A 12,141-nucleotide genomic window follows, 5' to 3' on the forward strand; every position below is an offset into this window, starting at 1 on the left:
ATAATGAAAGAAATGTTTAATTTACAAAAATGTTTTATGAACAAACTTAACCTTTTCTAATATAAGAAAAAGGTTATTTTTATAAAAAAAACTACGTAAATAATTTAATATTTAGTAGGAGAGCAGTGGGAAGCAAAAAGTTACAAATAATAATAATAATAATAATAATAATAATAATAAAATTTGAACAAATTGTGATCGGTCTTTGGTGTTTCCATGAAAAAAGATCAAGGTTGTGAGACAGAATGCCTTAAATTCAGGGAATCTTTTAAGCACAAGTAGAAAACAAACGGTGCATATTCTAATGTGAAAGTCAAATCACCTGCTATAAAGTTCATACAAATTTTATCGGTTACACAAATCACTTGCTCTATCGGCGACACTAAATCGACCAGAACAGAGTTTGTTCATCACAACTGTTTGTAAGCTATCTAATTTACTACTTTAATTGATGATAATTTAAAGAAGTTGTTCCTTAACTGGAAACGTGATTATTATAAACATTGTTATGGACTAGGTTTTAATATCAACATGATACGAAATTAAATCAATAAATATAAGATTTCATACGAGGTCCATCAAAATTAAGTGTGTTATAATTTCGTTAATTTTTGTAAATCATTTTGCAAGTTTTATGCACCTTTTTTTCTGATCGGCGAGAAATAATTCGTGATTACAGATGTAAAAACATCCTGAGATGTAGTTTTTGGGAAATTCGAGGAAACCTCGCTACGGTTGGGAATAATCTGTAATGCGTTATTGTTTTAGAAACCATATGAATCGATCGCGAAAATATGAGAAGCAAGAATTGACTATGAATATTTTGATGGTTTTAATCCGGCCACATTTGAGATTAGGTGTTTACATATAGAACTAGCTTCCTATATGTAAAATATAAATTTAAGTGTAAATTTTAGTTTTCGTCCCTATTGATAAGAAGTGACACATCACTTATATATTTTATATTTTGCTTGATAGACATGCATGAGTCAGTTTAGATCGGTTTTAAACTGTGACCATGGACAATATGATAGCATTTTCAATTTGTGGTGATTTTTCAAGGGTAACTTAAATATTTTATTAAAAATTAGTTTTTACATTGATACCAAAGGTAAACGTACGAACAAGTTGTGCCGCTAGTCCTTTTTGATTAGCAAAACTAAATCGTTTAAAAATAACGTTCATAGAACATGGGTCATAACATACCATTCATGACCTGTTATCCAGACATTTAAGGTGTAACACAATGCCTTAAGTGTGGGAGGGCGGCCTATCCGTATCCGTTAGATAAATTAGTTAAAAAAATGGAATATGAGTTAAAGTTTCTAAAATTATCTGTCACACCCTGACTAGGGGACTAGGGGACTAGACGTGACGATTGAATAAGTAGCTGAGTTCGTTTATGGGTCCATTAATTGTTAAATCGGCTTTACATGTTTGTAAGCTAGGTTCGATTATGGGTCGTTTTATTTTAAGCCCAAAAAGTTGTTGTTTTTATGTGTTTCACAAAGTCATATGTTTTTCTTCGATTAATTTTGCTATCATGTTTATGTGTTAGCAATTCCATTTTTTATAGTTAATATGTTATAGGGTTATGGATTCTAATTTGCTTATGGTTTGTTGTTGGCTTGTTGCTTATCCATTCTGTTGTAGTGGTCCATCATCTTAATAACATGTTAATCCGTTTTGATCTCGTTAATTGTCCATATATGTTCATATTATTGTTGTAGTCCTGTTTTAATGATGTTGTCCATGTCAACACTGTTGTTGCGGATCCATTTTGTTGTTGTTATCACGTCGGTTTGGTTAAGTTATGTTGGTTAATTTTTGTGTGAATAACCATAACTAGTATACACCGAACAATTAGCCTTTTCAATTATCGGTTTTGTCGGTTATGTAGAATGCATAATTGAAAACGTTAAATACAAAAAAGAAAAGAAAACTTTTCTTCCTATTTTCACATATAAATCTATTCTATAGACATACACATATGAGTCATGAACTAATGCGGCATTCTGACCAAACCACATAAACGAAAACCGTAATTTACTCTAAATATAACTACAAAGTAATTAAAAGAGCCTACATAATGATGAAGAGACTCGATGTGTGTTCCACATAGATCACTGCTTATAATTCCACTCTATATACATATACATATGTGTACCTGCCAACATAATGGATGAAACTGGTTTATTTAGTTTTATAGCAATGGATGCTTAGAATGCTCGCCTAACATGACACTTTTTGGAGCGGCAGCATATGGTGGAGGCCGTCCACTAGCAAAAGATAGTTACAATAACTGCTAGTAAAAATTACTACAAAGTTGTAGTCGAGTTGCCTCAACTTCGGTTTTCCGAAGGTCAGTTGTGCAAATTAAACAAAAACAAAAAGGTTCACAAGCATCATAGATTTCTCACATGAGAAAGTGTTAAAAGGGTTTAGCCCATAGAGCAATTTTGTACAAATTTCATTTATTTGTCTTAAAATTTTGATAATAACATGGTGACTGTACTAGCATAAATTATATATCCAAAATTGCAACCATCTTAATAATTTATTTATTTTTTTATGATTGTGTCAGATGTAGTAGAATGGTGATGTTACAATAATAGGACATATATGATATACCTTAGTGATGAAAGATATCCCGGAGGCTGACACTTCAGCCGATGGTTTACTGCCTTTGGCTGATAACGGTCCGGGTCTGGATCCAGGTCCACGTCCAGGTCCAGATGACGATCTCACGCTTGTCGCAGACATGGTGGATGGAAGGCTTGATCGATTGCTCGGTCAATTCGTCCTCAATCTCGTTTCAGTTCAATCCAATTGATCAATTGCTCGGTCAATTACTTCCAATAACACAAATTCCGTCTGATTAATATCTTGAGACATCAATGGCGACCCGTAATCAATCACTCGAGCAGCGCATTTCTGATCATGAAGCAGCTTTACATCGGCTAGAGACTGCTACCGGCTCCAATTTGACAGAATTGGAATCTATTCGTGCAACAATGAATTTGGAGTTGGAGGCGATGAAGAATCAAATGCATCAGAGTTCGTCAAAATTAGAGTCACAAATGGAGGCTATCATTAGAAATCTGCAAACTCTCAATAATAATCACTCAGATCAGAATTTAGGGGGTGGTTCTACACAATTCAATCATTTTAATCATCACAACATGGGGGAACAAAGACACAGCTTTGGGAACTTTAGTCGTTTAGCAAAGATTGAATTCCCAAAATTTAGTGGTACAAACATTGAAGGTTGGTTGTGCAGGGTAGAACATTTTTTCTCGGTTGATGCTACTCCTGACAACATAAAGGTACAATTGGCTATTATTCATCTCGAAGATATGGCGTTATTATGGCACCAGTCTTTTGTTAAGTCGAGAGGGGGGTCTATAGAGGGTATGGCATGGAATGAATATAAGGGATTCATTTCTACCAGATTTGCCCTAATAATGGACCAAAATGCTATGGCTGCTTTGGCATCAATTAAACACACTGGTTCATTAGAAGAGTTGTGTCAAGAATTTGATCTAGCATTAACTCGGGTCAATATTTGTGATGAATATGCTGTAAGTCTGTTCCTTAAAGCCCTTAAACCAGAAGTTGGTAATCCCTTGAAACTAATCAGACCAAGAAACCTTCCTGAAGCCTATATGCTGGCCATACAACAAATTGATAATCTCAATCTCTTATCTTCATTTACTCCTAAACCTCCATATAAACCTACCTATCAATCCAGTTCCATACATTCCAAACACATCTACAATCCTACACCTATATCTTCAGCTAATATTCCTTTGTTACCAGCACCATCTAAACCAAGAACCACTTTTACAAGGAACTTAACACCTAAAGAAATAGCAGATAAACGGGCCAAGGGTGAATGTTTTGGGTGTACTGAAAAGTTTTCACCAACCCATAAATGTAAAAATAAACAGTTTTTTTCTATTGAGATCTGTGAAGAGGAGACAGAAGAAGAGGTGGTGAGTTATGAAACATTGGACCCTCAAATCTCTCTTAATGCCATCATGGGGGTATCCTCATATTCAACGATGAGGGTTACTGGTTCTGTTGGCACAAAAACCCTGCACATTTTAATTGATTCAGGTTCAACACACAATTTCATAGATGAAAAATTAGCACTTAAAATGCAATGCCCTACAAAGAGTATGTCTACTTTGAACATTACCATTGCGGATGGTAATAAGATGAGTTGTACCAAGATGTGTGAAAAATTACAATGGATGATGCAGGGTAATTGGTTTAAGGCTGATGTACTATTGATACCACTAAGTAACTATGATATGGTCTTGGGTATCCAATGGTTACAAGGTCTGGATGATATAACTTGGAATTTTAAAGATTTAACTATGAAGTTCAAGAGCGATGGCAGGGTTATAAAATTGAAAGGAGCTAAAAGTAATGGGGTCAGTTTATGTGCTAGTGAAAAATTGGATGGTTTAATGTCCAACGCTAATCAGCTAGCTCAAATTTTCAGTTTACACTTACTGAATACTGAAGAAATTCCAAGTTTGCCCTCAGTACAAGAACAAGTTGCTACTAGTCCTCACTTAGAAGCTTTATTACAAAAGTATTCTGATGTCTTTGCTATGCCTAAGTCTTTACCGCCATCCAGAGTTTGTGATCATAAGATTGTTCTAAAAGACAATTCTAAGGTCATTGCCCAGAAACCTTATAGGTATCCTGCAGCACAGAAGGATATTATTGAACAAATGACACAAGAATTATTGGATATGGGCATTATAAGGGAAAGTACTAGTTCTTTTGCTGCTCCTGTGGTTTTAGTCAAAAAGAAAGATGGGACTTGGCGCATGTGTGTTGATTATAGGAGACTAAATGAAGCTACAGTCAAAAATAGTTTCCCTATTCCCTTAATAGATGAACTATTGGATGAACTTGGAGGTGCAACTGTCTTTTCTAAACTCGACCTCAGATCTGGGTATCATCAGGTAAGAATGTTTGAACCTGATATATGCAAGACGGCTTTTAGGACGCATCAGGGACACTTTGAATTTTTAGTGTTACTTTTTGGTCTTACTAATGCACCAGCAACTTTTCAAGCTCTTATGAATGCTACATTCAAGCCACTTTTGAGAAGATGTGACTTTTGAGAAGATGTGCATTAGTTTTTTTTGATGATAATTTGGTGTATAGCTCTTCTATGGAACAACATATCATAGATTTGGAGGCTGTTTTAGCGTTGTTCCAGGCTAACTCCTTGTTAGCCAAGAGATCTAAGTGCACATTTGCTGGGGCAAGGGTTGAATATCTTGGGCATATTATAACTAAAGAAGGTGTTAGAACTGATCCTGCCAAAATATTAGCAATTTCTAATTGGCCTCAACCTACTACTATCAAGCAATTGAGAGGGTTCTTTGGGTTAGCAGGCTATTACAGACGGTTTATTAAAGCCTTTGGTAGCATTGCTAAACCCTTGACTAACCTACTAAAGAAAGATGCTTTCTTGTGGCAAGATGACAGCCAACAAGCTTTTAACAGTCTTAAACAAGCTCTAACCTCAGCCCCTGTGCTAGCCTTACCAGATTTCACCAAGACATTCATAATTGAAACCGATGCCTCTTCTAAAGGGTTGGGAGCTGTATTAATGCAAGAAGGCCATCCTTTGGCTTTCCTGAGCAAAGGTATTTCTCTTAAACAACAAGCCATGTCAGTATATGAAAAAGAATTACTTGCTATATTGATGGCTGTTAAACATTGGCATCACTACCTTATTGTCAAGCATTTCATTATAAGGACAGATCAAAGGAGTCTAAAGTATCTACTGGATCAAAAGGTAAGTACACCCCTTCAACAGAAATGGTTAGCCAAAGTATTAGGTTATGATTATGAAATTGTGTACAAGGAGGGGGTTGATAATAAAGTTGCTGATGCTCTGTCTAGAGTAGAAGGTTTGGCTTTATTTGAGATGGGTCTTAGCTCCATTGATCCATGCTTATGGCCTAGAATTCAACACAGTTGGGTTAATGATGCCAAGATACAAACTTTATTGAATAAGCTTCAACACAATTCTAAGGTCAACCATTAGTCTTGGGATGGGCACTCTTTGAAAAGGAAGAATAAAGTGGTGATAGGGGATGATAAACAATTAAAAAATGACATTCTGCATTTATGTCACTCATCTCCTATTGGTGGTCATTCTGGTTATTATCCAACTCTCCAAAGACTTAAGCAACTGTTTTATTGGAAAAAGTGTGATCAAGATGTAAAACAGTGGGTCCATGATTGCCAAATTTGTCATAAGGCTAAGTATGAGAGGGTTGCTAGTCCTGGTTTACTACAACCTCTTCCCACTCCAAACTCCATCTTTACTGATTTGTCTATGGATTTTATTAATGGGTTGCCTAAATCTTTTGATAAGGATTCCATTTTGGTAATCGTTGACAGATTTACCAAATATGGCCATTTTTTTGCTTTAACACATCCATACACTGCTGCTCAGATTGCCCAAGTGGTATTTGATAATATCTTTAAACTACATGGCTGCCCTACCACTATAGTGTCTGACCGTGATCCTATATTCTTAAGTCAGTTTTGGAAGGATTTTATGAAACTACAAGGTGTCCAACTGGCTTTATCATCTGCATACCATCCTCAATCTGATGGTCAGACAGAAGTACTTAACAAGTGTTTGGAAACTTATTTGCGGTGCATGTTTATGGATGATCCAAAGTTATGGCCTAAATGGTTAACACTGGCCGAATGGTGGTATAATACTACTACTCATTCAGCTATTGGTATGTCACCCTTTGAGGCACTATACGGTATTCCTCCCCCACTACATATGCCCTATGTTCCTAATGAAACTAAGTTGGAGTCTGTGGAAGATTGGTTCAAATCAAGGGAAATAAAGTTGGTGACTTTAAAAGCAAATTTGGCAAAAGCCAAGAATCGTATGAAGCAATTGGCTGATCGACATGGATATGAGAGAGAATTTAAAACAGGTGATTGGGTATATGTTAAGTTGCAAGCATATGTTCAGACCACTCTTAAAAAGCACAATAATCAAAAGTTAAGCCCTAAATATTATGGACCTTACCTGATTTTGGAACGAATTGGAGCTGTAGCTTACCGTCTAGATTTGCCCTCTTCTGCTCAGATTCACCCAACATTTCATGTGTCACTCCTTAAAGCTGCACCAGGCCCGGCTACATCTCCAGTCCATCTGCCCCAAGATCGAAGCTTGACAATGCAACCGCGAGCTATATTGGATCGCAAGCTTCTCAAGAAAAGAAATAGAGCTGGAGTTGAGATTTTAGTCCATGCCAATAACAGATGCAACATGGGTAGACCTTTCAGTTGAGATTTCCTGATTTTAAATCTTGAGGTCAAGATTATTGTCAACAGGGGAGTATTGTTACGAATGTTTAGATAGTGATATTGTAATAAGTGCAGGGACTAATATTGTAATAGTTAGGAAGTTGGGGGGTTTGTTTGTAATTGGGGTAGTTTGGTTGTTAGTTAGTCGGTATGGATACTTATAACCGTATCAACGAATGTAATGGATACATACGCTTGATTTGTTAGGAACCCTTCTTCTCTCTGAATTCTTGTTCTCATCTTATCACATAACACGAATATATTTAGGTTTTAATAAGCGTGTTTGACATGTTGGAAACGAAACATGACTCAAGTTGACTCAGTTATAATTAGTAACAGAAACTATATATCCAAAACTGCAACCATCTAAAAATATTTTTTTTTTATTTTTTTTAATGATTGTATCAGATGAAGTATTATGGACTGTGGATAACAACAGTGAGTTTGTAAATTGAAGGACAATTATCTCCTGATGCAATATATGCAGATAAACCGCACTTCGCAAACAAAAAAAGCTGCGTCCAACTATGCTCGTCCTTCAAATCAAATTATGGCCATCTCTGCAAGGAAAAGCAGGCCGTTGGAAGAACTCGATTTGGGGGGCCGTACCCATTTTGAAATTTCTGACTTGGATGGATAGCTTATGTAGTTTCAGGTTTTAAGTATGTAATTTTACTAAAAAGCTTTATCAACTTGATTTTGAAGTTGAACTTAATATATGGGTGTGTTTACTTGTACTGTTATGTTAGTGTTTTTTCCTTTCCTTGTACGCTCGGGTTGCTTGCTTCCTGTGGGTTTTCTCTGTTAGTGTTCTTTATATATTTTGTCTTTAAAAAAAATGTTAACGCTGTAAAAAGCTGTTGAAATTGTGTGAACCTCGTAGACCAAGCTAAATTGACGAGTTTGATTCGGTAAGGTCAGGATTAACGTACATGATTTGGTTTACGGTTTGAAAATTCGGTTTCCCTATCCGGTTTACGGTGTAATTTTTGAACTTGTCCGGGCAAACCAAACCAACCGAGATTTTTTTTCTATCTACATACTTTCAATAAAATAAATTAGTAAAATAAAATTTCCAACATCCAAAAATTGTAAGGCATATAAGTATTTTTATTTATTATATATTACATTAACCAATTCTGTGCTCCTAAGGTTTTTTCTCACTTTTTTCGTAAACGTTATACTTAAAAGGTAAAGTATTTGGTCTCACTGAACTCTATGATACAATTTCGTGTAAATAAATGGCCTAGCCATAATCAATTATCGTTTACACAGTAGTAAGTTAGTCGATTTAGCTGGTTTGAATCCAATTTATTTGTTTCTTGGGTTGGTTTTGGTGGTTTACATGTTTAATGATTCGATCTGATTAACTTGAAAATGCAATTTAACTTTTATTAGATTTTATATATACTTTTCAGTTTTTAGTAAAATATGGTTATGTGTATATGTATTAGAGTCATTAATCATCTTTATCAGATTAAATTTATATGTAAGTTAATGAATATGTTAAAAGAGGTTCACAAACCCTAAACCCGAACCATCAAATAAGTAGCACTAGCTGTCTGATGAACCCACCCTATCAGACCGCTTTAATTTATCATTGTTCAAAATCATAAATAGCGGTTCAATCCAACACTAAACCTAATTTCCTAATTTCCCTTTTGTGACGACACTTAAAATGCCTCAATAGAAAAAAAAATAATAAATACATAAATAACCTAAAGTTTACCACTAATTATTTATAAGTTTTTTTTTTATTTTTTTATGAAAAGCATCTTGCAAATAGCCTTCTTTTGGTAAAAGTATCATCACTTAACCTTTTTTTTTAATTTATATATTTTTTTCCCAATAAAAAGAAGGCTCTCAAGACTCCCACATGACACGTTAGGTTGCGCCAAGTTGGAAATTTGTCCCGTCTGGTCCTGTCTTTTGTTAATAAAAACTGTATAATTTAATGTATATGTTTCTTTTAAAAACGATATAATTCATATAATAGGGGGGGGGGGGGTGTTAAATAATGAAAGAGATGTTCAATTTATAAAAATGTTTTATGAACAAACTTAATTCTTTTATAAAAAAATTATAAATCATTACTATTTAATAGGAGAGAGGAGGGGGGGGGGGGGGGGAAATTTTAAAAAAAAATTAAACAAATTGTGATATGTCTTCGGCGTGTCCAATGCAAAAAGATCAAGACCATGACACAAAAAGTCTTAAATTCAGGGAAAATTTTTAGCACAAGTGGAAAACAAACGATACATGATACGTGCGGTGCAAGTTGTAATTAATGCGAAAGTCAAACCACCTACTATAAAGTTTAAACAAATTTTATCGGTTACTCAAATTTGCTCGATCGACAACGCTAAACTGATCAAAAATAGAGTTTGTTCATCACAATCGTCAGTAAGCGATCTACTTTACTACTTTAATTGTTTACAGTTTAGAGAAGTTGGTCCTTAACTGAAAACATGATTATTATAAGCTTTGTAATCGATTAGGTTTTAATATCAACCTGATACTAAATTGAATCATTAAATATAAGATTTCATACTAGATCAATAAGAACTAAGCGTTATGTGTTATAATTTCGTCAATTTCTATAAATAATTTCGCAAATTTTATGCACCGTTTTTTGTGATTGCGAAATGGAAATCATGATTATAGGTGTAAAAAACATCATAAGATTTAATTTCGGGAAATTCAAGGATTACTTGTTGCGGTTAGGAATAATCTGTAACGTATTACTCTTTTACGAACCATATGAATCGATCAAAGAAGATAAAAAACAAAAATTGATTAGCAATGGAGTAAACTGCGGTTTCGTCCCTATGGTTTGTCAAAATATGCGGTTTTAGTTCAATAGTTTCGAATTAGAGATTTTCGTCCCTGTGGTTTCATTTAATTTCCAATTAAACCCAAACCCAATAACACGGTTAAGTATGGTCGTTAAATCCATCAGTATGTCCATCACGTGAGGGGAAGTTTTGTCTTTTTTTTCCCTAATACACCCCAACCCCTCAGGTGAGGAGGGCTTGCGAATTAGGGTTGGGTTTATTTGGGGAGAAAAATAACGAAAAAGAACAAAATTGTCCCTCACGTGAGGGGCACACTGATGGGTTCAATGACTAGACTTAACGGGTTAATGGAATCAGGTTTAGTTTCAAGTGAAATGAAACCTCTGGGACAAAAATCGCAAATTTAAAACTATTGGACTAAAACCATATTGAACAAACCACATGGGCAAAAACCGGAGTTCACTCTTAGCAATATTTTGATGGTTTTAATGAGGCCACATTTGAGATCTGGTCTTTATCTACAGAACTAGCTTCCTGTACGTAAAATATTGAATTTACATGTCAATTTTGGTTTTCGTCCCTATCAATCAGAATTGATACATTCATCACTTTTTTTTTGCTCGATAGACATGATGGTTTTCTGCTTTTATCATTTCAAATAAGGGTGTGAATGAGTCGGTGTGAATCGGTTTTAAAATGTTACCATGACCAAACACTCGGTTAACTTTGCAGGGCAATGATAAAGTTTTAGTTTTTGATATATCGGTTTTGGTAATGGTTTTACATGTTTGTTAAATTGATTGTGGGCCTTTTAACTGTGAGCTAGAATTTTTTTTTGGAAAACTAGTTCTAAATAATCATAACTATGTAATGTTGGTAAATAACAGTTTCAACTTAACATTTGGCTTGTGGCGGTTCCAAATAAAGGTAAATTTGTTTACAACGGTCCACGGCTAACTAAACTCTAACGTCGTTAGTTGCAAGTCGCAGGAAAAATTTCCAGAAAAAAAATCACATTTTTCGCTGGAAAACTCAATCTTTTCGACCGAAACCTCTTTGTAACCACATATCAGACCTTTATGAACATTTTTCTAGTGAATATCTTAGTTATTGAGGCCGACGGAACCCTAAAACCATCGTTAGAGTCAATTGGTGGTGCTCAAGTGGTGGTGAGTCAGTTGGTGATGGTGGTGTTCAAGTTGAGTTTTGCAACGAAAAATGTGAGTTTTCTGGCAAAAGAATTGTTTTTCCGGCGATTGCAACTAACGACATTAAGGTTTTGTTAGTCACGGACCGTTGTAAACAAATACATCTTTAAGTGGGACAACCACTAGCCAAGTGTGAAGTTGAGACAATTATTTTGCCAATATGGCATAGTTGAGATTATTTAAAACCAATATTCCTTGTTTTTTAAAACCCAAAATGTCTTTTTTTAAGTTTATGTTTTTCACTGATTCATATGTTGTTCTTCAATTTGGCTATACTTAAATTCACGTGTTAGCAATTCCAATTTCTTCATCATAATTAATATGTTGTGGATTCTAGTTTGCTTATGGTTTGTTGTAGTCCTGTTTGTCCATGTCAATATTGCTATTGCGGATCCATTTTGCTGTTGTTATCACATCGTTTGTTGGCCCAGACGGATCAAACAATCGAATCAAACGAACTTATCAAACAAACGAACACGGGATATTGAGGAGACAACTCTTGACTCTTTTCATATAATCAAACGAACTTAACAAACGAACTTCACGAACTTATCAAACGTACATGGAGATGAGACTCCTTGACTCTCTCTTAACTCTCTCTCAACTCTCTCTTTACTCTCACAATAAAACTAATAATCTAGACCCTATATATAGACCTACTTAATTTGCTCTCCAAGACATACCTTTCATAAACCTACTACAATTCAATTAAGTAAAATAAATATAACATAATAAACCCTTAACTTTATTAATATTCAAGATTAATC

General features: G+C 34.8%; 1 protein-coding gene across 1 annotated transcript; it reads left to right on the forward strand.

Moving 5' to 3' along the window:
- Window positions 1–2,897: 2,897 nt before the first annotated feature.
- Window positions 2,898–5,144, forward strand: LOC143625820 (uncharacterized). The gene has a single exon (XM_077096061.1). The coding sequence runs from the start codon at window positions 2,898–2,900 to the stop codon at window positions 5,142–5,144; it is 2,247 nt and encodes a 748-aa protein (XP_076952176.1).
- The last annotated feature ends 6,997 nt before the right edge of the window (window positions 5,145–12,141 follow it).

Source organism: Bidens hawaiensis, unplaced genomic scaffold (genome assembly GCF_021521415.1).
Source record: "Bidens hawaiensis isolate Kalapana, Puna unplaced genomic scaffold, B.hawaiensis_p1.1 tig00000458_1, whole genome shotgun sequence".
Classification (NCBI taxonomy): domain Eukaryota; kingdom Viridiplantae; phylum Streptophyta; class Magnoliopsida; order Asterales; family Asteraceae; genus Bidens; species Bidens hawaiensis.

Bases quoted from the DNA above. Each gene is read 5' to 3' on its own strand.
- LOC143625820 (XM_077096061.1), top strand. From the start codon at position 2,898: ATGGCGACCCGTAATCAATCACTCGAGCAGCGCATTTCTGATCATGAA.